This window comes from Saccoglossus kowalevskii, chromosome 6, assembly GCF_978046115.1.
Source record: "Saccoglossus kowalevskii chromosome 6, keSacKowa6.1, whole genome shotgun sequence".
In the NCBI taxonomy this organism is placed as follows: domain Eukaryota; kingdom Metazoa; phylum Hemichordata; class Enteropneusta; family Harrimaniidae; genus Saccoglossus; species Saccoglossus kowalevskii.
In genome coordinates, this window is record NC_140646.1 from 34,499,798 (window position 1) to 34,527,563 (window position 27,766).

Consider the following 27,766-nt stretch of genomic DNA (forward strand, 5'->3'; position numbering starts at 1 on the left):
AGCAAATACACATGTGATATGTATATATATATATATATTTATTTATTTATTAAATACTATAGGCGCCCAACCTTCAGTTACATGTACAATTACCAATACAGGTATCTCTACAATTTGTTGAAGCAGGAAAAATAAATTTAGTTACACAAAATAACATCACTATAAAGTGAAGGGGTGATCACATACACGCATGCAAGAATTGAATTCTAAGCAATGATAAATAACAACATATGCTAAAGCTCATGGGTAGATGCTTGTTTGTAAACAATGATGCTCTATGGCAGTCTGCCATATGTGCAAGTTCCCTCATTTTAAAAGCTAAATTTGTCAAGTGCTGGAAATATACAATACCAGTAATGCTGTAAAATCTGTATTAGAAACTGCAGTTCGTAAAAAAATGGTACAATGCAACAGAGGGAATGGGGCTTCTATTAGAGCATCTACACATATGAGAAATGGTGAATTTTTGATTCCCAATTGTTCAAAAAGAATGAGTGCAACTTCTATTAGGGATGTGGCTTCCAATACAGATTTTATGGTACCAGGTAATATACTTTAATCTTTAATTTGTGAATGGACGGATAATACAAAAATGAAAATGAATTAATTATTCTCTGGTTTTTAATTTCGCTATTTTCGTTAATACATGAAATAGCGAAATTAAACATCGGAAAATAAATGGTTTTATAGTATTATCTTCAGAAACACATTCTATTCTTGTGGTTATTGTGAAGTTTTCTGTCAGTTTTGATTTGTAAATTGTGTGCTGATATTCTTTGCAGACATAATGAGTGTCTTTTTTCTATTAAATGAATTAAATTAAATTAAATTAAATTAAAAACTGACAATACAGACTCAATTTAGGGAACAATCTCAAGTCAATTAGTATGCAAATTGTGGATGTCATGGCAATTAAATGTTGTTTAAACAAGTTAATGAAACAATGAAAATTTCTTACACCTTATCCCAAGTGTCACTAAAGTTTTATAAAATTAGTAGCATTTTTACATCATATTCCCAGCACTTGTGGTATTCATATACATAGCATTATGCATCAGTCGATGATGTGATAAAGAAAAGACACAAAGCCAATATTTGAAAATACTATTAAGTCTATACAAGTGTGAGTTGAAAATCTTCCTAGTTCTCCTCTGATTGCCAGTTTTGGTGCATTATGATACACTTTCATCATAAAATGGTAAAATTCATTATGTACAATTTCAATATCAATATTTGTGGAAGTCCCAGAAACATAATCACAGTTAAATTCTTGTCATTGCATGGTGTCATATTTGGAAATAATTTTCTTGAGTGTTTGATGTTATAAAGTTTGAACATGATTGGTAGGTCAACTTGACTGAAGGCAAGTCAGAGATACATGTATATAGCTCTGGAATAGCAATTAATTAAATCAAAATTGCTGCCAATCGATCATTTTCAATCTGATCTAAAAAAACAAACTGATATACATCAAGGTCACATAAAGCCCAATATTTAGTTTGAACGAAGTCCATCCATATACAACTGAGATCCAGTTCCAGAATGGTAGAAATTTGGACTACTGGTAATTATATATAATATACCAATGAATGCCTAGAGATGTGAATGACACACACAGATGAACTTCAACTAATTATTCAGTGAGCACCTGTTACTAAGTTGCTCACTCTAAAGGTACAATGCATCATGGGTAGAGGGCGAAAGTCATCAAAGGTCATACTCTACAATACAGAAAACACATAATATTCAATAAATTTCAATTCCCACTTCCTTTACAATTTCAACCAATAAGTCATCAACAATAAAAAAGCCATAGCTGCAAATTTGTGTTTTTCTGGTGCACGTGTTTTGCTGGATATTTATTAGATTACAGCCAAATATTAAAATGTATATACTTGAGTTAAAAACATTTAGTGAATAAAATATTTTTTTACAATATTTTAGGTATATATTAAAAAAACTATCATCCAAATTATTTCTATGTCTAAATCATTTTGTTTCATAATGGGTATTGGTAGATGAGAAGACTGTATGTTTGGTCATCTGCTGCATCAGGTCTTTCATCATTTGTGGCATCTGCATGCTTCATCTTCATCTATGAACATTATATCTCTGAATTATTATCTCAATCTACTTTTTTATCATCATCACTTGAATCACTTGAATCATTTGCTACATCTGCTCCAAAGAGAAACATAAATGCATCTTTATCTATTCACTATAACACTCCCACATCCCCCTGGGGGGATGGAAAGGTCATTAGATATAGGTTTAAACACTGTCAGATATAGGTTTGAACACTGTAAGATATAGGTTTAAACACTGTCTGATATAAGTTTAAACACTGTAAGATATAGGTTTAAACACTGTCAGATATAGGTTTAAACACTGTGAGATATAGGTTTAAACACTGTAAGATATAGGTTTAAACACTGTCAGATATAGATAGGTTTAAACACTGTCAGTTATAGGTTTAAACACTGTCAGATATAGGTTTAAACACTGTCAGTTATAGGTTTAAACACTGTCATATATAGGTTTAAACACTGTCAGATATAGGTTTGAACACTGTAAGATATAGGTTTAAACATTGTAAGATATAGGTTTAAACATTGTAAGATATAGGTTTAAACACTGTAAGATATAGGTTTAAACACTGTAAGATATAGGTTTAAACAATGTAAGATATAGGTTTAAACACTGTAAGATATAGGTTTGAACACTGTAAGATATAGGTTTAAACACTGTAAGATATGGGTTTAAACACTATAAGATATAGGTTTAAACACTGTCTGATATTGGTTTGAACACTAAGATATAGGTTTAAACACTGTCAGACATAGGTTTAAACACACATATATAGGTTTGAACACTGTCTGATATAGGTTTAAACACTGTAAGATATAGGTTTAAACACTGTAAGATATAGGTTTAAACACTGTCTGATATAAGTTTAAACACTGTAAGATATAGGTTTAAACACTGTCAGATATAGGTTTGAACACTGTCAGATATAGGTTTAAACACTGTCAGATATAGGTTTGAACACTGTCAGATATAGGTTTGAACACTGTCAGATATAGGTTTAAACACTGTCTGATATAGGTTTAAACACTGTAAAATATAGGTTTAAACACTGTCAGATATAGGTTTAAACACTGTCAGATATAGGTTTGAACACTGTCAGATATAGGTTTGAACACTGTCAGATATAGGTTTGAACACTGTCAGATATAGGTTTGAACACTGTCAGATATAGGTTTGAACACTGTCAGATATAGGTTTAAACACTGTCAGATATAGGTTTAAATACTGTCAAATATAGGTTTGAATACTGTCAGATATAGGTTTGAACACTGTAAGATATAGGTTTAAACACTGTAAGATATTGGTTTAAACACTGTCAGATATAGGTTAAACACTGTCAGATATAGGTTTGAACACTGTAAGATATAGGTTTAAACACTGTCAGATATAGGTTTAAACACTGTCAGATATAGGTTTAAACACTGTCTGATATAGGTTTGAACACTAAGATATAGGTTTAAACACTGTCAGATATAGGTTTAAACACTGTCAGATATAGGTTTAAACACTGTAAGATATAGGTTTCAACACTGTCAGGTATAGGTTTGAACACTGTAAGATATAGGTTTAAACACTGTCAGATATAGGTTTAAACACTGTCTGATATACGTTTGAACACTAAGATATAGGTTAAACACTGTCAGATATAGGTTTGAACACTGTAAGATATAGGTTTAAACACTGTCAGATATAGGTTTAAACACTGTCTGATATAGGTTTAAACACTGTAAGATATAGGTTTAAACACTGTCAGATATAGGTTTAAACACTGTCAGATATAGGTTTAAACACTGTCAGATATAGGTTTAAACACTGTCTGATATAGATTTAAACACTGTCAGATATAGGTTTAAACACTGTCTGATATAGGTTTAAACACTGTAAAATATTGGTTTAAACACTGTCAGATATAGGTTTAAACACTGTCAGATATAGGTTTGAACACTGTCAGATATAGGTTTAAACACTGTCAGATATAAGTTTGAACACTGTCAGATATAGGTTTGAACACTGTCAGATATAGGTTTGAACACTGTCAGATATAGGTTTAAACACTGTCAGATATAGGTTTAAATACTGTCAAATATAGGTTTGAACACTGTCAAATATAGGTTTGAACACTGTCAGATATAGGTTTGAACACTGTCAGATATAGGTTTAAACACTGTCTGATATAGGTTTAAACACTGTCTGATATAGGTTTAAACACTGTAAGATATAGGTTTAAACACTGTCAGATATAGGTTTAAACACTGTCAGATATAGGTTTAAACACTGTCAGATATAGGTTTAAACACTGTCTGATATAGATTTAAACACTGTCAGATATAGGTTTAAACACTGTCTGATATAGGTTTAAACACTGTAAAATATTGGTTTAAACACTGTCAGATATAGGTTTAAACACTGTCAGATATAGGTTTGAACACTGTCAGATATAGGTTTAAACACTGTCAGATATAAGTTTGAACACTGTCAGATATAGGTTTGAACACTGTCAGATATAGGTTTGAACACTGTCAGATATAGGTTTAAACACTGTCAGATATAGGTTTAAATACTGTCAAATATAGGTTTGAACACTGTCAAATATAGGTTTGAACACTGTCAGATATAGGTTTGAACACTGTCAGATATAGGTTTAAACACTGTCAGATATAGGTTTAAACACTGTCAGATATAGGTTTGAACACTGTAAGATATAGGTTTAAACACTGTCAGATATAGGTTTAAACACTGTCTGATATAGGTTTGAACACTAAGATATAGGTTTAAACACTGTCAGATATAGGTTTAAACACTGTATGATATAGGTTTAAACACTGTCAGATATAGGTTTAAACACTGTCAGATATAGGTTTGAACACTGTAAGATATAGGTTTAAACACTGTCAGATATAGGTTTAAACACTGTCTGATATAGGTTTGAACACTAAGATATAGGTTTAAACACTGTCAGATATAGGTTTAAACACTGTCAGATATAGGTTTGAACACTAAGATATAGGTTTAAACACTGTCTGATATAGGTTTAAACACTGTAAGATATAGGTTTAAACACTGTCAGATATAGGTTTAAAGACTGTCAGATATAGGTTTAAACACTGTCTGATATAGGTTTAAACACTGTAAAATATAGGTTTAAACACTGTCAGATATAGGTTTAAACACTGTCAGATATAGGTTTGAACACTGTCAGATATAGGTTTAAACACTGTCAGATATAGGTTTGAACACTGTAAGATATAGGTTTAAACATTGTAAGATATAGGTTTAAACATTGTAAGATATAGGTTTAAACACTGTAAGATATAGGTTTAAACACTGTCTGATATAGGTTTGAACACTAAGATATAGGTTTAAACACTGTCAGATATAGGTTTAAACACTGTCAGATATAGGTTTGAACACTGTCAGATATAGGTTTAAATACTGTCAAATATAGGTTTGAACACTGTCAGATATAGGTTTAAACACTGTCAGATATAGGTTTGAACACTGTAAGATATAGGTTTAAACACTGTCAGATATAGGTTTAAATACTGTCAAATATAGGTTTGAACACTGTCAGATATAGGTTTAAACACTGTCAGATATAGGTTTAAACACTGTCTGATATAGGTTTGAACACTAAGATATAGGTTTAAACACTGTCAGATATAGGTTTAAACACTGTCAGATATAGGTTTAAACACTGTCTGATATAGGTTTAAACACTGTAAAATATAGGTTTAAACACTGTCAGATATAGGTTTAAACACTGTCAGATATAGGTTTGAACACTGTCAGATATAGGTTTAAACACTGTCAGATATAGGTTTGAACACTGTCAGATATAGGTTTGAACACTGTCAGATATAGGTTTAAATACTGTCAAATATAGGTTTGAACACTGTCAGATATAGGTTTGAACACTGTCAGATATAGGTTTAAACACTGTCTGATATAGGTTTAAACTATGTAAAATATAGGTTTAAACACTGTCAGATATAGGTTTAAACACTGTCAAATATAGTTTAAACACTGTCAGATATAGGTTTAAACACTGTCAAATATAGGTTTAAACACTGTCAGATATAGGTTTAAACACTGTCAGATATAGGTTTAAACACTGTCTGATATAGGTTTGAACACTAAGATATAGGTTTAAACACTGTCAGATATAGGTTTGAACACTGTAAGATATAGGTTTGAACACTGTAAGATATAGGTTTAAACACTGTAAGATATAGGTTTAAACACTGTAAGATATAGGTTTAAACACTGTAAGATATAGGTTTAAACACTGTAAGATATAGGTTTAAACACTGTAAGATATAGGTTTGAACACTGTAAGATATAGGTTTAAACACTGTAAGATATAGGTTTAAACACTGTCAGATATAGGTTTAAACACTGTCTGATATAGGTTTAAACACTGTCAGATATAGGTTTAAACACTGTCAAATATAGGTTTAAACACTGTCAGATATAGGTTTAAACACTGTCAGGTATAGGTTTAAACACTGTCAGATATAATTTTAAACACTGTCTGATATAGGTTTAAACACTGTAAAATATAGGTTTAAACACTGTCAGATATAGGTTTGAACACTGTCAAATATAGGTTTGAACACTGTCAGATATAGGTTTAAACACTGTCAGATATAGGTTTGAACACTGTAAGATATAGGTTTAAACACTGTCTGATATAGGTTTAAACACTGTAAAATATAGGTTTCAACACTGTCAGATATAGGTTTGAACACTGTCAGATATAGGTTTAAACACTGTCAGATATAGGTTTGAACACTGTCAGATATAGGTTTGAACACTGTCAGATATAGGTTTAAACACTGTCAGATATAGGTTTAAACACTGTCAGATATAGGTTTAAACACTGTCAGATATAGGTTTAAATACTGTCAAATATAGGTTTGAACACTGTCAGATATAGGTTTGAACACTGTCAGATATAGGTTTAAACACTGTCCGATATAGGTTTAAACACTGTAAAATATAGGTTTAAACACTGTCAGATATAGGTTTAAACACTGTCAAATATAGGTTTAAACACTGTCAGATATAGGTTTAAACACTGTAAAATATAGGTTTAAACACTGTCAGATATAGGTTTAAACACTGTCAGATATAGGTTTAAACACTGTCTGATATAGGTTTGAACACTAAGATATAGGTTTAAACACTGTCAGATATAGGTTTAAACACTGTCAGATATAGGTTTGAACACTGTAAGATATAGGTTTAAACACTGTAAGATATAGGTTTAAACACTGTCAGATATAGGTTTGAACACTGTAAGATATAGGTTTAAACACTGTCAGATATAGGTTTAAACACTGTCTGATATAGGTTTGAACACTAAGATATAGGTTTAAACACTGTCAGATATAGGTTTAAACACTGTCAGATATAGGTTTGAACACTAAGATATAGGTTTAAACACTGTCTGATATAGGTTTAAACACTGTCTGATATAGGTTTGAACACTAAGATATAGGTTTAAACACTGTCAGATATAGGTTTAAACACTGTCAGATATAGGTTTGAACACTGTAAGATATAGGTTTAAACACTGTCTGATATAGGTTTAAACACTGTAAAATATAGGTTTCAACACTGTCAGATATAGGTTTGAACACTGTCAGATATAGGTTTAAACACTGTCAGATATAGGTTTGAACACTGTAAGATATAGGTTTAAACACTGTCAGATATAGGTTTAAACACTGTCAGATATAGGTTTAAACACTGTCTGATATAGGTTTGAACACTAAGATATAGGTTTAAACACTGTCAGATATAGGTTTAAACACTGTCAGATATAGGTTTAAACACTGTAAGATATAGGTTTCAACACTGTCAGGTATAGGTTTGAACACTGTAAGATATAGGTTTAAACACTGTCAGATATAGGTTTAAACACTGTCTGATATACGTTTGAACACTAAGATATAGGTTAAACACTGTCAGATATAGGTTTGAACACTGTAAGATATAGGTTTAAACACTGTCAGATATAGGTTTAAACACTGTCTGATATAGGTTTAAACACTGTAAGATATAGGTTTAAACACTGTCAGATATAGGTTTAAACACTGTCAGATATAGGTTTAAACACTGTCAGATATATGTTTAAACACTGTCTGATATAGATTTAAACACTGTCAGATATAGGTTTAAACACTGTCTGATATAGGTTTAAACACTGTAAAATATTGGTTTAAACACTGTCAGATATAGGTTTAAACACTGTCAGATATAGGTTTGAACACTGTCAGATATAGGTTTAAACACTGTCAGATATAAGTTTGAACACTGTCAGATATAGGTTTGAACACTGTCAGATATAGGTTTGAACACTGTCAGATATAGGTTTAAACACTGTCAGATATAGGTTTAAATACTGTCAAATATAGGTTTGAACACTGTCAAATATAGGTTTGAACACTGTCAGATATAGGTTTGAACACTGTCAGATATAGGTTTAAACACTGTCAGATATAGGTTTAAACACTGTCAGATATAGGTTTGAACACTGTAAGATATAGGTTTAAACACTGTCAGATATAGGTTTAAACACTGTCTGATATAGGTTTGAACACTAAGATATAGGTTTAAACACTGTCAGATATAGGTTTAAACACTGTATGATATAGGTTTAAACACTGTCAGATATAGGTTTAAACACTGTCAGATATAGGTTTGAACACTGTAAGATATAGGTTTAAACACTGTCAGATATAGGTTTAAACACTCTGATATAGGTTTGAACACTAAGATATAGGTTTAAACACTGTCAGATATAGGTTTAAACACTGTCAGATATAGGTTTGAACACTAAGATATAGGTTTAAACACTGTCTGATATAGGTTTAAACACTGTAAGATATAGGTTTAAACACTGTCAGATATAGGTTTAAAGACTGTCAGATATAGGTTTAAACACTGTCTGATATAGGTTTAAACACTGTAAAATATAGGTTTAAACACTGTCAGATATAGGTTTAAACACTGTCAGATATAGGTTTGAACACTGTCAGATATAGGTTTAAACACTGTCAGATATAGGTTTGAACACTGTAAGATATAGGTTTAAACATTGTAAGATATAGGTTTAAACATTGTAAGATATAGGTTTAAACACTGTAAGATATAGGTTTAAACACTGTCTGATATAGGTTTGAACACTAAGATATAGGTTTAAACACTGTCAGATATAGGTTTAAACACTGTCAGATATAGGTTTGAACACTGTCAGATATAGGTTTAAATACTGTCAAATATAGGTTTGAACACTGTCAGATATAGGTTTAAACACTGTCAGATATAGGTTTGAACACTGTAAGATATAGGTTTAAACACTGTCAGATATAGGTTTAAATACTGTCAAATATAGGTTTGAACACTGTCAGATATAGGTTTAAACACTGTCAGATATAGGTTTAAACACTGTCTGATATAGGTTTGAACACTAAGATATAGGTTTAAACACTGTCAGATATAGGTTTAAACACTGTCAGATATAGGTTTAAACACTGTCTGATATAGGTTTAAACACTGTAAAATATAGGTTTAAACACTGTCAGATATAGGTTTAAACACTGTCAGATATAGGTTTGAACACTGTCAGATATAGGTTTAAACACTGTCAGATATAGGTTTGAACACTGTCAGATATAGGTTTGAACACTGTCAGATATAGGTTTAAATACTGTCAAATATAGGTTTGAACACTGTCAGATATAGGTTTGAACACTGTCAGATATAGGTTTAAACACTGTCTGATATAGGTTTAAACTATGTAAAATATAGGTTTAAACACTGTCAGATATAGGTTTAAACACTGTCAAATATAGTTTAAACACTGTCAGATATAGGTTTAAACACTGTCAAATATAGGTTTAAACACTGTCAGATATAGGTTTAAACACTGTCAGATATAGGTTTAAACACTGTCTGATATAGGTTTGAACACTAAGATATAGGTTTAAACACTGTCAGATATAGGTTTGAACACTGTAAGATATAGGTTTGAACACTGTAAGATATAGGTTTAAACACTGTAAGATATAGGTTTAAACACTGTAAGATATAGGTTTAAACACTGTAAGATATAGGTTTAAACACTGTAAGATATAGGTTTGAACACTGTAAGATATAGGTTTAAACACTGTAAGATATAGGTTTAAACACTGTCAGATATAGGTTTAAACACTGTCTGATATAGGTTTAAACACTGTCAGATATAGGTTTAAACACTGTCAAATATAGGTTTAAACACTGTCAGATATAGGTTTAAACACTGTCAGATATAGGTTTAAACACTGTCAGGTATAGGTTTAAACACTGTCAGATATAATTTTAAACACTGTCTGATATAGGTTTAAACACTGTAAAATATAGGTTTAAACACTGTCAGATATAGGTTTGAACACTGTCAAATATAGGTTTGAACACTGTCAGATATAGGTTTAAACACTGTCAGATATAGGTTTGAACACTGTAAGATATAGGTTTAAACACTGTCTGATATAGGTTTAAACACTGTAAAATATAGGTTTCAACACTGTCAGATATAGGTTTGAACACTGTCAGATATAGGTTTAAACACTGTCAGATATAGGTTTGAACACTGTCAGATATAGGTTTGAACACTGTCAGATATAGGTTTAAACACTGTCAGATATAGGTTTAAACACTGTCAGATATAGGTTTAAACACTGTCAGATATAGGTTTAAATACTGTCAAATATAGGTTTGAACACTGTCAGATATAGGTTTGAACACTGTCAGATATAGGTTTAAACACTGTCCGATATAGGTTTAAACACTGTAAAATATAGGTTTAAACACTGTCAGATATAGGTTTAAACACTGTCAAATATAGGTTTAAACACTGTCAGATATAGGTTTAAACACTGTAAAATATAGGTTTAAACACTGTCAGATATAGGTTTAAACACTGTCAGATATAGGTTTAAACACTGTCTGATATAGGTTTGAACACTAAGATATAGGTTTAAACACTGTCAGATATAGGTTTAAACACTGTCAGATATAGGTTTGAACACTGTAAGATATAGGTTTAAACACTGTCTGATATAGGTTTAAACACTGTAAAATATAGGTTTAAACACTGTCAGATATAGGTTTAAACACTGTCAGATATAGGTTTGAACACTGTCAGATATAGGTTTGAACACTGTCAGGTATAGGTTTAAACACTATCAGGTATAGGTTTAAACACTGTCTGATATAGGTTTACACACTGTCAGATATAGGTTTAAACACTGTCAGATATATGTTTGAACACTGTCAGATATAGGTTTAAACACTGTCAAATATAGGTTTGAACACTGTCAGATATAGGTTTGAACACTGTCAGATATAGGTTTAAACACTGTCTGATATAGGTTTAAACACTGTAAAATATAGGTTTAAACACTGTCAGATATAGGTTTAAACACTGTCAGATATAGGTTTGAACACTGTCAGATATAGGTTTAAACACTGTCAGATATAGGTTTGAACACTGTCAGATATATGTTTGAACACTGTCAGATATAGGTTTAAACACTGTCAGATATAGGTTTAAATACTGTCAAATATAGGTTTGAACACTGTCAGATATAGGTTTGAACACTGTCAGATATAGGTTTAAACACTGTCCGATATAGGTTTAAACACTGTAAAATATAGGTTTAAACACTGTCAGATATAGGTTTAAACACTGTCAAATATAGGTTTAAACACTGTCAGATATAGGTTTAAATACTGTCAGATATAGGTTTGAACACTGTCAGATATAGGTTTAAACACTGCCAGATATAGGTTTGAACACTGTCAGATATAGGTTTGAACACTGTCAGATATAGGTTTAAACACTGTCAGATATAGGTTTAAATACTGTCAAATATAGGTTTAAACACTGTCAGATATAGGTTTAAATACTGTCAAATATAGGTTTGAACACTGTCAGATATAGGTTTAAACACTGTCAGATATAGGTTTGAACACTGTAAGATATAGGTTTAAACACTGTCAGATATAGGTTTAAATACTGTCAAATATAGGTTTGAACACTGTCAGATATAGGTTTAAACACTGTCAGATATAGGTTTAAATACTGTCAAATATAGGTTTAAACACTGTCAGATATAGGTTTGATCACTTAACAGGTTAGGTTTCAATGCCATATCAGAAATGGATTTGAACACTGTCAGAGATGGGTTTGTAAGTTTTCAGTATTGGGTTTACAATCAGGCACAGATCTAAGCACCATGAAATTAGGATCTGATCTAGAAGTATTCACATTTTATCATATGCAATATACTATTATTATCCATTCAGGGGAAGATTCATAATAATAGTTGTTTATATCGACACAAACATATTTATTTTGTGGGGTAAAATATGTAAATGGTTCTGGGTCAATTTGTTTTCGAAAATTGTTTCTTCATTTTTATTTTTAAATAAAATATGAATATTTTATTTCGGATCCTAAGTGAGCTAGATATTACGATAATTTGAGAAGACCATGAAATCTTACCATGTACAACCATTTTATTGCCTCCTATTTGTACGTTTGAATTCTTCACAACATACTTGTGGTAATGATGATGCACATTCATTTCTGTCATCACTTTATCTATATTGAGTGGAGAAAAATAAAAACAATTTCACAAATCGCATAATTTTGAGATGTTTCAAAGTACCATAGTTGACGTGTATCTCACGTTTGACCGAACAATTATGCGACACGTGTTGCGTCACAGACCACTATAAGAACAGGACTTTTCGTTGGTAGGATGCACATTTGTTTTTTTGGCTTAACTCTTTAATCCATTAAACAACCAATCATACTAACACATCTATGACGTAATAATGTGATATCTATTGGCGTTTCAATTTAATGACGTAATGGCTTTGTAAGACCACTTTTAGTGTTCAGGGGTCTGTGTGAAGAAAAAGGTTTTCAAGTGAATTTGTTGTCTGCGAAGGTGATGATTATGACTGCAAAGCTACTGTAAAACATGTTGAAATAGCTACATATATAATTTTCAACTCAAATGTAACAGATAATGTTTACATCTCGCAAAAGAAAACCATCGCACCATATTGCCTATACATTTTGCCACTCGCAAATGACTATTTTCCCCCCTTGCATACGTTTGTTTTTCCGGGGTGTTTTTGCCACTCGCAAAGAAAACATTTGACCCCTCACATAGGCCTTTTTTACCACTCGCATACGACAGGCACACTTTGTTTACTTGATACTTGCATTTTGCTACTCGCATATGGTATATTTTTAAGTCATACATACTTCTATACTTGCTCAATTAGAATGCATCTCTATTAGAAACATACATAGACCTAGTATATAGCAATAGTAATGATGTTCGATCATTGCAAGTTGTGTTTTCTCCTCATATCAGTGGACCAACTCACCTGCTTTTGTAGATGTTGGATTTACATTATTTACATTCTCTGACTGAAAATCATCACTCGCGATAACTACAAAATAAAATTCATAACATTAAATTGTTGCTATTATATAAGTTCCAAAAACACACGTACATTGAATATATACTTACTTAGGACAACAATTACCTAATACATGTATGACAACACGCAACACGTAAGATGGAAAACAAAAACAGTTACAATATTGATCGATTCGAGGTGCATCTTCTATAGCTTTATTTCATAAGCCATGTTTTGCTGCATGCACATAAGAAATCAATCTTCCAAAGATTAAAAACACTATATATTTCTTGTTTCTTATATCAATGCGTTAACAATTACTGAGTGTTTTGTTATTATTGGAAAAGAAGTTATCTATGTTTGAGCATTCAGCAAAAACATGGCTTTACCTATACGAGACTTTTTCTAAATAGAGTACCTGAAAGGCCTCACCCATAGGGAGCTGTGGGGGATTCTGACGTACAAAAAGGGGTTATAGTGATGTGGATAAACTCGCACTGTTCTATGAATATTCTACCTTTCCAAAGGGTCATTTCTGAAAGCAGATGTACTTGTAATAGAGTAAACATGGTATGTATCTACTCTTCATGCTACAGTCAGCCCTATTAATGTAACCAAGTCTAAAATCGGTAAGTTGATGCAACCAATTTCTAAATTAGTCCCCCCCCCCCAAAATGTTGTTGGCAACTCAGGTTAATTTTTTGTGCAGAATTTAATGTGGCCTATTCCAATGTATTTTTAATATGGCCACAAGAAAAAACAAGATCATTTTGAATAAATCATGTGTCTTTGTACATTGTACTTTAGTTAATTATTGAAAAACATTTCTAACTTTTTTTTTTAATTTGGTCAGCTAAGTTTTTCCATTTGGGCACTTGGGGGGAGGAGGAAGGGGGTCAGGTCTGCCTAGAAATCTTTTTACTTTAAATAGCTCTTTGCTCAGTCATCCCAAGGTGACAGGGGGGGGGGTGGTGAAAATACTATCACAGTTATATACATGCATTTTGAAAAATCAGCGGTAACAGATTTATGGACTGACTGGTGCACTTTCATAATTATTGTACAATCAAAACAAGTCACGGTTTTCATATGAGACATTTAGAACTGAAAAAACGCTGCAGACTGGTGAACCAAATTGGAACATATTATCAAATGAAATTATGCATATAAATATGATAAAATTGTTAATAACACTTGCACTCACATACACAAGCACATTTCGCCAGATCAAACATTTTGGTGACTTCCAGCAAAGCAATTCTAATGTTTGTAAAGTAGGATTACTTTCGTTATAACTGGTTTTACTCAATCTCCATACTGGTTTCTTCCCATCGCAATGTTCTTTAATGATTATGCCGTTTTTCTCCATATTATATAAGTGTTTGTTGATTTCTTTAGTCGTCTGTTTTCCTGCAGCTTTTGACAAGATGAGTGTTTTCACAGAATCTGGGTAAGCATTTCGGAGTACCTTAATCACACTATCTTGGATTGACTTTGTTTCATCTAAAATAAAAACAATAATGGAACATTTTAAAAATATCATGACCACAGGCCTGTTCTCTTGGGGAGGGGGGCTTATAAATTTCAGTTATGATGTTACCAGCTGATATCATTTGTTCATAGAGCTGATGATATAGCCAATGACGCCACGGAACAAGTACATTGTATCAACCAGTTGTAAAAATAAGTAATATTATGTGATAATCATTCAAACACATGACTTTCAGTGCCCAAAAAATAGAGAAATCATAATTTTACGTGAATATGCTTACTAATGCTAACAAAGTGTGTGTAATACATATAACTGCATTCTTGGTGATAAGATTTCTGTTTAAACAACTGGTTAAAATGAGTTTGAGAGATGCCCATAGAATAGAATGGTTTTCAAACGATTGCAAAGCATACCCTTATCAAAGAAATTAATCAAATATACTGGTACTAGTATATGTTTTTTGTTTTGAGGAGAGATGAAAACTTGAGAATATGAATATTAATTTAATTGTAATAAGCTTAAAATGAATAACATTAGCTCTCGTCAATCGAGGACTGAAAAACTAAATAAATCGGTCGGTACTATTTACTATTACTTTTTTTATGATTTTTCATTGTTACCTCAACAAAAAAATAAAGCCCAAACAAAATGAAAACACAATTTTTTTTGAGACAAACATTTTTTTGGGTAAAAATGTTATTATTTAAATGTTAATTAAAAATTACATCATTTTCTAAAAATGTTTTTCCATATTTGGCCTAAATATACATTATTTGTATACATAGGGAAAAGTAACTATGTGACTAGTTATCTGGAATTAAATGCATTAATTGTCTCAAGACGCAATTCACCCTGCATATGTAGATCCCTTACCTTCAGCTCCTAACCAAAACAAATGACAACATTTTTTCCAAATTACACAAGTTCATCATACTTGGCTTTGGGTATGTCATATTTATGTTAAAAAAAACAGGCCTTGCTTAGGTTGAACTGAATTATGAACAGTGTACTTTTCCTGCAACAACCTCCTTTGTTTGAGTTGTACAATAGAGTGTCAATCAGGGCTGAATATGTGTTAAAGCGTCAACACTTTGAATTACGTGGACGAAACGTAATATACTGTACACTATACTGTGCACGAGATTTACCAAAATGTGATTTCGACAAGAGATATACATGAGATTTACCGTACACTGCATGTAGAAAAGGAAATTTACTGTATGCTGTATGAGTTGGGGGTAATAGGGGGGGGGGGAATGGTACAAGATGCAGGAAACAAATTTTTACAGTAAAAAAAAATTGGTTTTCACACTTTATGAAAAATTTGATAAATTTAATGTGGGAAATGCTTTATACACTTACAAAATACAAAATCTTTATACAAATCATGGACGAATAAAATAGTTGGTTACAATTTAAACCTTGCCTATGTCTACAAATTTAGGTTTTTTATTTATTTAAATTACACTATTACGAAAATAAAAACAATTGAATACAGCTTACGAAAATACCCCCTGCCGACCCTCTCTGTACCATACACAAGATTTACCGTACTCTGTACTATACTGTACTGTACACACGATTTACCATACTGTCTGCTGTACACAAGATTTACCGTACTCTCTGCTGTATACAAGATTTACCGTACTCTCTGCTGTACACAAGATTTACCATACTCTCTGCTGTATACAAGATTTACCATACTCTCTGCTGTACACAAGATTTACCATACTCTCTGTTGTACACAAGATTTACCATATTCTCTGCTGTACACAAGATTTACCATACACTCTGTTGTACACAAGATTTACCATATTCTCTGCTGTTCACAAGATTTACCATACTCTCTGCTGTACCTGAGATTTACTGTACTCTCTGCTGTACACAAAATTTACCGTACTCTCTGCTGTACACAAGATTTATCGTACTCTCTGCTGTACACAAGATTTATCGTATTCTCTGCTGTACACAAGATTTACCGTACTCTCTGCTGTACACAAGATTTACCATACTCTCTGCTGTACACAAGATTTACCATACACTCTGTTGTACACAAGATTTACCATATTCTCTGCTGTTCACAAGATTTACCATACTCTCTGCTGTACCTGAGATTTACTGTACTCTCTGCTGTACACAAAATTTACCGTACTCTCTGCTGTACACAAGATTTATCGTACTCTCTGCTGTACACAAGATTTATCGTATTCTCTGCTGTACACAAGATTTACCGTACTCTCTGCTGTACACAAGATTTATCGTACTCTCTGCTGTACACAAGATTTACCGTACTCTCTGCTGTACACAAGATTTACCGTACTCTCTGCTGTACACATGATTTATCGTACTCTCTGCTGTACACAAGATTTACCGTACTCTCTGCTGTACACAAGATTTACCATACTCTCTGCTGTACATGAGATTTACCGTACTCTCTGCTGTACACAAAATTTATCGTACTCTCTGCTGTACACAAGATTTATCGTACTCTCTGCTGTACACAAGATTTATCGTACTCTCTGCTGTACACAAGATTTATCGTACTCTCTGCTGTACACAAGATTTACCGTACTCTCTGCTGTACACAAGATTTATCGTACTCTCTGCTGTATACAAGATTTATCGTACTCTCTGCTGTACACGAGATTTACCGTACTCTCTGCTGTACACAAGATTAACTGTACTCTCTGCTGTACACAAGATTTACCGTACTCTCTGCTGTACACAAGATTTACCGTACTCTACTCTGCTGTACACAAGATTTACCATACTCTCTGCTGTACACAAGATTTACCATACTCTCTGCTGTACACAAGATTTACCGTACTCTGTGTTGTACACAAGATTTACCGTACTCTCTGCTGTACACAAGATTTACCGTACTCTCTGCTGTACACAAGATTTACCGTACTCTCTGCTGTACACAAGATTTATCGTACTCTCTGCTGTACACAAGATTTACCGTACTCTCTGCTGTACACAAGATTTATCGTACTCTCTGCTGTACACAAGATTTACCGTACTCTCTGCTGTACACAAGATTTACTGTACTCTCTGCTGTACACAAGATTTACCGTACTCTCTGCTGTACACAAGATTTATCGTACTCTCTGCTGTACACAAGATTTATCGTACTCTCTGCTGTACACAAGATTAACTGTACTCTCTGCTGTACACAAGATTTACCGTACTCTCTGCTGTACCTGTGATTTACCGTACTCTCTGCTGTATACAAGATTTACCATACTCTCTGCTGTACACAAGATTTACCATACTCTCTGTTGTACACAAGATTTACCATATTCTCTGCTGTTCACAAGATTTACCATACTCTCTGCTGTACCTGAGATTTACCGTACTCTCTGCTGTACACAAGATTTACCATACTCTCTGTTGTACACAAGATTTACCATATTCTCTGCTGTTCACAAGATTTACCATACTCTCTGCTGTACACAAGATTTACCATACTCTCTGTTGTACACAAGATTTACCATATTCTCTGCTGTTCACAAGATTTACCATACTCTCTGCTGTACCTGAGATTTACCGTACTCTCTGCTGTACACAAAATTTACCGTACTCTCTGCTGTACACAAGATTTATCGTACTCTCTGCTGTACACAAGATTTATCGTATTCTCTGCTGTACACAAGATTTACCGTACTCTCTGCTGTACACAAGATTTATCGTACTCTCTGCTGTACACAAGATTTACCGTACTCTCTGCTGTACACAAGATTTACCCTACTCTCTGCTGTACACATGATTTATCGTACTCTCTGCTGTACACAAGATTTACCGTACTCTCTGCTGTACACAAGATTTACCATACTCTCTGCTGTACACGAGATTTACCGTACTCTCTGCTGTACACAAGATTTATCGTACTCTCTGCTGTACCTGAGATTTACCGTACTCTCTGCTGTACACAAGATTTACCGTACTCTCTGCTGTACACAAGATTTATCGTACTCTCTGCTGTATACAAGATTTATTGTACTCTCTGCTGTACACGAGATTTACCGTACTCTCTGCTGTACACAAGATTTATCGTACTCTCTGCTGTACACAAGATTTACCGTACTCTCTGCTGTACACAAGATTTACCCTACTCTCTGCTGTACACATGATTTATCGTACTCTCTGCTGTACACAAGATTTACCGTACTCTCTGCTGTACACAAGATTTACCATACTCTCTGCTGTACACGAGATTTACCGTACTCTCTGCTGTACACAAGATTTATCGTACTCTCTGCTGTACACAAGATTTATCGTACTCTCTGCTGTACACAAGATTTACCGTACTCTCTGCTGTACACAAGATTTATCGTACTCTCTGCTGTATACAAGATTTATTGTACTCTCTGCTGTACACGAGATTTACCGTACTCTCTGCTGTACACAAGATTAACTGTACTCTCTGCTGTACACAAGATTTACCGTACTCTCTGCTGTACACAAGATTTACCGTACTCTACTCTGCTGTACACAAGATTTACCATACTCTCTGCTGTACACAAGATTTACCATACTCTCTGCTGTACCTGAGATTTACCGTACTCTCTGCTGTACACAAGATTTACCGTACTCTCTGCTGTACACAAGATTTATCGTACTCTCTGCTGTATACAAGATTTATTGTACTCTCTGCTGTACACGAGATTTACCGTACTCTCTGCTGTACACAAGATTTATCGTACTCTCTGCTGTACACAAGATTTACCGTACTCTCTGCTGTACACAAGATTTACCCTACTCTCTGCTGTACACATGATTTATCGTACTCTCTGCTGTACACAAGATTTACCGTACTCTCTGCTGTACACAAGATTTACCGTACTCTCTGCTGTACACAAGATTTTCCGTACTGTCTGCTGTACACAAGATTTATCGTACTCTCTGCTGTACACAAGATTTACCGTACTCTCTGCTGTACACAAGATTTATCGTACTCTCTGCTGTACACAAGATTTACCGTACTCTCTGCTGTACACAAGATTTACTGTACTCTCTGCTGTACACAAGATTTACCGTACTCTCTGCTGTACACAAGATTTATCGTACTCTCTGCTGTACACAAGATTTATCGTACTCTCTGCTGTACACAAGATTAACTGTACTCTCTGCTGTACACAAGATTTACCGTACTCTCTGCTGTACCTGAGATTTACCGTACTCTCTGCTGTACACAAGATTTACCGTACTCTCTGCTGTACCTGAGATTTACCGTACTCTCTGCTGTACACAAGATTTACTGTACTCTCTGCTGTACACAAAATTTATCGTACTCTCTGCTGTACATAAGATTTACCATACTCTCTGCTGTACACAAGATTTACCGTACGCTCTGCTGTACCTGAGATTTATCCTACTCTCTGCTGTACACAAGATTTATCGTACTCTCTGCTGTACACAAGATTTATCGTACTCTCTGCTGTACACAAGATTTACCGTACTCTCTGCTGTACACAAGATTTACCATACTCTCTGCTGTACACAAGATTTACCGTACTCTCTGCTGTACACAAGATTTACTGTACGCTCTGCTGTACCTGAGATTTATCGTACTCTCTGCTGTACACAAGATTTATCGTACTCTCTGCTGTACACAAGATTTATCGTACTCTCTGCTGTACACAAGATTTATCATACTCTCTGCTGTACACAAGATTTACCGTACGCTCTGCTGTACCTGAGATTTATCGTACTCTCTGCTGTACACAAGATTTATCGTACTCTCTGCTGTACACAAGATTTACCGTACTCTCTGCTCTACACAAGATTTACCGTACTCTGTGCTGTACACAAGAATTATCGTACTCTCTGCTGTACACAAGATTTACCGTACGCTCTGCTATACCTGAGATTTATCGTACTCTCTGCTGTACACAAGATTTACCGTACTCTCTGCTGTACACAAGATTTATCGTACTCTCTGCTGTACACAAGATTTACCGTACACTCTGCTGTACCTGAGATTTACCGTACTCTCTGCTGTACACAAGATTTACCATACTCTCTGCTGTACACAAGATTTATCGTACTCTCTGCTGTACACAAGATTTACCGTACGCTCTGCTGTACCTGAGATTTACCGCACTCTCTGCTGTACACAAGATTTACCGCACTCTCTGCTGTACACAAGATTTACCATACTCTCTGCTGTACACAAGATTTACCGCACTCTCTGCTGTACATGAGATTTACCGTACTCTCTGCTGTACACAAGATTTATCGTACTCTCCGCTGTACACGAGATTTACCGTACTCTCTGCTGTACACAAGATTTACCGTACTCTCTGTTGTACACAAGATTTACCGTACTTTGTACTGCACAAAACAAAAGAGAAATACTGTACACGAGATACTCTAAACTACAACATACTATGCATCCTTGATATGAACTTGCACTGCATCAGAAAATACAAAGACTTCTTAGCATACTGATTTCATTGCCCGTGTATGTAGCATTATTACACCCATGGATCAAATGGTATTGTTCTATTGTTGAACGCTAACTAACATTAGTAAACTTGACTCGCTGAAATGCTCGAATATCGATCATAAAAAGTGTGGATAGCTGCGAGAATTCGCAACTCTGTTTCAAATTTTGAGCATAAACGAACATTATACAGTACAATGATTGCTGCTGCTGCCCAACGTATAACTTATTTCCCTCGTTCGTTGCAGCGCGTGTTCGGACAGTCCCACACGTGTCCGCGCGTTTATTAGTAGAACTGAAGAATGTGCATTGTGTTCAGAGGGTATTGTCTGAACTGCACAGTTCATAACCGGCCCACGAGCCCGTGCGTGATCGTGTTTGGAGAAGCTGTACTTTGCTGAAGTTGCTGTATCATAAATGTGAGGATCGGGGAGCTCCTCACAGACTAAAACAATGGCGGCGTGTAGGCTTTGCGCTGATTCACCCAGAGTCAAAAACAGAAGGTCTATATTCGTTGACACGTTTCCAAAATTTCTTATTCCAACGTTGAAAATTGTTTGTGGGAAAGTGAATGAAGACAATGGAATGTCTAAATATTTGTGCAAACTGTGTTTTAGTGAACTGTCAAAATTGTCGAAACTGATAGCATATCGACTTGCCTGATTCGGTCTTCATTGCAACACAGTTGAGGGACTGTGTTTGAAGATTGTATCAAATCTCAGTGTGGTGTGTTATAAGGGGTCGCCCATTTGAAATTATGGGGGGAGGGGTGATTGATTTGTTAAAAAAAAAGACACTAAAGCTGGACACCAAGAAAAATCAAAATGCACTTTCAGAAAAAATATAATGTACAGACAAATTGCATTGGTCACGATCTTTCACCGGTCATTGAAAAAACATGGAATGACCCAAAACGAGCCAAACAACCCCAAAACGAGCCAAATAACTTTCAAAACGAGCCAAAAACAAGCCAAACGGACCAACAACTAGCCAAATGAGTCACACACGAGGACAATGGAATGTCTAAATACTTGTGCAAACTGTGTTTTAGTGAACTGTCAAAATTGTCGAAACTGATAGCATATCGACTTGCCTGATTCGGTCTTCATTGCAACACAGTTGAGGGACTGTGTTTGAAGATTGTATCAAATCTCAGTGTGGTGTGTTATAAGGGGTCGCCCATTTGAAATTATGGGGGGGGGGGGTGATTGATTTGTTAAAAAAAAGACACTAAAGCTGGACACCAAGAGAAATCAAAATGCACTTTCAGAAAAAATATAATGTACAGACAAATTGCATTGGTCACGATCTTTCACCGGTCATTGAAAAAACATGGAATGACCCAAAACGAGCCAAACAACCCCAAAACGAGCCAAATAACTTTCAAAACGAGCCAAAAACAAGCCAAACGGACCAACAACTAGCCAAATGAGTCACACACGAACCAAAATTAGGCACAAATTCAGTAAAAAAGGGTGAAAGGATACTTTGAACTGGCAGCTAATTAGGCGATGTCCCTAAAGAAGTCAACACAAGTAAATCAATAAAAAATCAAAACAAACAACTGATTTTCAAGGTATGGTTACCCATTCCCCCCCCCCCCCCCCGATCTTAGGAATCAAAACATATAAAACAAGTTCGAGAGATGGGTTCATTGCCAATAGTGCTAGCAAATTTATTGACAGCATACTATTTTACTATAAGTAATTTTACTTAGACTTTAGTTATTTATGTATTTTCTTTTGTCTTGTGTGTGTACTTGTGTTTTATTATATTTAATGTCTTTTGACCACAGATAATGTAACAAAATATATTATTTAGTGTCAAATAAAATATACTATACTATACTGTGGTATTTGTGATGTTGTTAACAATTTTGACCCAGTGGATCTGAATGGTATGAAATTTAACTGTATTTTATATGCAGATGATCTTCTGTTAATATCTACTAGTCATGATGGTCTACAGAAGGGCATTGATGCCATTCAAAATTACTGCCAGAAATGGAAATTAAAGGTTAACATAAACAAATCTAAAATTATAGTTTTCAACAGCACTGGTAAAAACCTTGAAGACAAATTTCAATTCTATATTAATGGAACACAACTTGAATGTGTGAATTTTTATAACTACCTTGGCATCACTTTCCAATCAAATGGGAAATTTAGTGCAGCCACAGCAAGGTTATATGAAAAAGCTCACAAAGCATCATTTAAAATGTATAAAATGCTTTGGGATTCAAATGAATGTCATTCAGTGAGTCTAGCCTGTAAACTGTTTGATTCTGTTATTAAACCAGTTATTCTTTATGGGTCAGAAGTCTGGGGTAGTTTTCTGACTAATCTTTTTAGTGGAACTGGCAATAGAAAATCGGAGATTGATAATACTGTTTTTGTATCAAAGCTATTCTCTGACAAAATATTACCAGAAAAACTTCATATAAAGTTTTGTACGAGAGTTTTGGGAGTACATAGGAAGGCATCGAATATTGCTTGTAGAGGTGAACTAGGTCGTTTCCCACTTGTGATTGATGTTTGTACTACTGTCATAAAATTTTATCAAAGGTTGTCATGTAAGAAAACAAACAACATAATTATCGAAGCTGCTTTTAAAGAAAGTAGTGGGTTTAAATACGATCCCTGGTATAAATTTGTCCAAAAACTTCTACAAATTACAAATATGACAAACACAGATACTAATCAGACAAATTTTTGCAATCTGTTTAAAGAAAGGTTAAACCAAATTTACTCAACAAATGTGGAAAGTCAGTTGAACAAAACTGGTCATAATAAACTAAGTACTTATAAAACATTCAAAAATAATTATAAATTTGAAAAATACTTGGATGATATAAAAAACAAAAAACACAGACTAGCATTAACCAAATTTCGTATTTCAGCCCACTTCTTGCCAATTGAAATAGGTCGTCACAGGGGAATAAATAAAATTGACAGGGTATGTAACAAATGTGACTCTAAGGATGTGGGTGATGAAAAACATTACTTTTTTCATTGTGACAGTTTTTCAGAACACAGAAAAAAATTCCTCTATACATTGTTCAAATACTCACCTGACTATCAAACATTACCAAATGGAGAATTGTTTATTAATGTTTTCTCTAGTGTAGACAAATATATTTGTAGTATTTTAGCTAATTTTGTTTTTCAGATTTTAAAATTATTTTAGATTAGTTGTGATACTGTATGTTTCTTACGTTGGACTTTACTCAAGCATTGTTTTTGTGTACGTTCCAAATAAAATATCCTATCCTATCCTATCCTACTATAAAACATCAGATACAAGTTTCCCGTCTTGCGACACGTCAGTCAGTCCCACACTCAAGTAATGCTGTTATGTTAAATACCGGAATACATTATTACCTGAATTGATGGTGTTGATACTAAAGGCTACAATCGTTGTTTTATCGTTATTTCCTTTACTCTGATCAGCTGTTCGGCCTTGTCTCGCGGACTTTGTGGTTAGTTCGTCGTAGTTGTGCTACTTGACTGGAATGATCACTGTAACTTTTTACCTTCTTTTAGCAGACGCCAGGCGAACTCGTAAGCCAACTGCTTCAGATAGTCGCACGAACTGATAAATATCTATATTGTTTTAATTGAGTATGGAGACTGTAGGCATAACGTGGTAAATACTAGTAGTCTGTGTATCGTATTGTCATGAGTTGGCACGAGTTGGCATACTTGGTATTATATCATGTAGCATGGGCGGATGATTGCCGGGCTAATGTAACACATGACCAATCATCTCATAATAATCGACATTATTTAAACACCTTTTATCCCTTTGTGTGTTTCGGGTCATATCAATGTAAACCCGGGTATCTATTTGTTCATTGTGATTGTTATAAAAAAAAGTGTTAAAATAATTTCGCTGCATAGACGCATTTAACCAACCAGTAGAAAGCGTGACAAATGGCCGCCCACCATGTATGAGGCAGAAATAATCAACATAACGTTTCATGTGACGCCCTTTACTCGTTTGAGCATTTTTGTTTTATCAAGGATTTAAATAAAGTAATTGCCTTTCAACATTTCTATTGTTCAACTCCTTATTTTTTTCCTATAATGTAAGTGTCATTCATGGTGTTTCAGACAATCAAATGGGCGAGTGCGTATAATGTGTCCAAAAAAAACCGCTTGTATGCATAAGCATTTTGTTGTGATAATTTCCAGGGTGACATTTTAACATTGATCGGTTCTTATTTCCATACCACGTCATATCAACCATTCGTTACTGTGACCAATCTTTATTTAATTCAAGATCGGTCTCCTGAATATTTTTTTTATTATTAAACTAACCGTCATAGCCATGAATAGCAACCGTTTTGCGATCTTAATTAAAATTTTATCTCCCCAGCAAAATTCACTGGTCAAAAGTTACAACACGCGATACTGTCCTTTGTGAAAAAACGTGTTGTAATATCCCTCTATTTTAAGTTACAGGCTGGGCGACACTGAGCAACATAGTAAATATTACTTTAATTTTAATGTAATTTTACAGTTTTTTATTCTGACCAGTCATTCGAGCCGATTTCGCTCAAACTTGGCAGGTAGGTCGATCAGATATTCACCATAGTTATTAGAAAAAATCTGATAAAAAATTGTGGCCCACTTCGTATACATTTAGTTATAAACCGACATTAGCTTCACGTTCATGTCCTACCATGGAAACAGCCAAAAACATGTTGCTTGTTTTTTGAGCAAGATCGCCAACCAGCCTACCGGCTTGTTCATTTATTATTTACTTTTTTTCATTGTGTCGTTCTGGGACAACGCTCCCAACTGCCAGTTCAAAGTATTCTTTCAAAATGACTGATCGTTCACCTTTTTGATTTTGTGGCTAATTTTGATTCGTTTTGTTACTCGTTTGGGTAGTTTTTTGGTTCATTTGGCTCGTTTTGGAGTTATTTGGTTCATTTTGGAGCAGTTTGGCTAGTTTTGGTTCGTTTGGCTCGTTCCATGTTTTGTAAATTTTTCACCCCACTCTAAATAATAATAAATAATAATAATTTTATTAGCCTTTGAAACGGCGTAAAAAGTAACATACAAGTCAACAAAAACAAGAAAAGAAAAGAAAAAGAAAAAACAATCTATAAGAAGCATTAATTCATACATGTAAATCATTCAGTTTCTCGTTTCTGAATTTCCATAGGTGGTGAGAAAGTTTCAGATTTCGTTTGATGTATTATTTCCCAAATCCTTATTGATTGCCCATAAAGCATCACTGAAGAGAAAATTAAATTTGAAATTAATTTCTCCGGAGAAAAATCTAAGTACAAAAGTTGGTTCTCCACCACTTTCCACTATTGTATTGGTCAGTGCTGAATAGAATTTACTTCTCAAGTGGTTAGTTGATTTGCAAAGAAATAAAAAGTGATAAACATCCTCCTTTCCATCATTACAAAGCTTACATACCCCGTCACCTTTATAATGTTCCCATCCTGTTTTATTCTTACTTTGAATGTTTAACCGGCTTCATTAGTGCATTAGCCTGACATGTGAGCGTGAGTGGTGTCGTCGCCCGCTGAACGGCATCAGATCTCACTATAAACGCCCAACAGATGTGTAGTGTAGGTCTCTCAATATCTTCTTGCAATGAGTTTCAATGAATATTCATTTTGGTGGTCATGGTAACACAAAGCCTTGTTTGCATTGTCGGCAAAAATCACAGATTGTTTTCAACAAGATGATAAACATTGGGCGGAACATTTTTGGGTTTGGAGCACCGCGGAGGGCGCAACTCACGCGACCTTGTCAGGCTATGCGTTCAATATAGCATAGTCTATTTTCCCCATTGAGATTTGCAGTATACCACTAAATCAGTCGTATTAGGTCATAAATCTCTCTTGTTTTACTATATAGTCCTTTTCTTAGTACATGCTGTCAGATCGTCAGACTTTTAAAAACGAATAATAGTACTGTACCTTGAGATGATGAGTCAGCACTGGCACAGGACGCCATAACGACGAAATGTGACAAGCGAAATTTGATTAACAGCTGAGATCGTTGTGTATTAGTGTAGTAAGTATAAGATCTCGTCAGAAACAATATTTTTCCGCAAATGCTGACGACACTTCATGTGAACATTCTAGAATAATTGAATAAATGGCGATTGAATATTCCCGGGATTCCCCTTAACAAATGGAATAAAGGTCATCATTATGTTGAGTGAACTGCATTTATAACAATGAGTGACAATTAACTTTTGTCTTCATTTTATTTGGTTTCCCA

At 34.1% G+C, this 27,766-nt stretch overlaps 1 protein-coding gene across 1 annotated transcript; it reads right to left on the reverse strand.

Moving 5' to 3' along the window:
* Positions 1–31: 31 nt before the first annotated feature.
* LOC144352607 (uncharacterized) lies at positions 32–27,641 on the reverse strand. Its single transcript, XM_085500450.1, has 5 exons — positions 27,460–27,641; positions 14,860–15,078; positions 13,540–13,605; positions 12,641–12,739; positions 32–2,178 (listed from the first exon to the last, which is right to left on the reverse strand). The coding sequence occupies exons 1-5, from the start codon at positions 27,494–27,496 to the stop codon at positions 2,126–2,128; spliced, it is 474 nt and encodes a 157-aa protein (XP_085356576.1). The 5' UTR covers positions 27,497–27,641; the 3' UTR covers positions 32–2,125.
* Between the last annotated feature and the right edge of the window lie 125 nt (positions 27,642–27,766).

What these genes read in the sequence shown, in the direction of transcription:
- LOC144352607 (XM_085500450.1), bottom strand. Translation starts at nt 27,496, where the DNA reads ATGGCGTCCTGTGCCAGTGCTGACTCATCATCTCAAG. An exon ending in TGCTGACTCATCATCTCAAG is followed by an intron (nt 15,079 to 27,459) that starts GTACAGTACTAT and finishes TTTTTATTTTAG; the next exon opens with ATGAAACAAAGTCAATCCAA. An exon ending in TCCAACATCTACAAAAGCAG is followed by an intron (nt 12,740 to 13,539) that starts GTGAGTTGGTCC and finishes CACTCAATATAG; the next exon opens with ATAAAGTGATGACAGAAATG.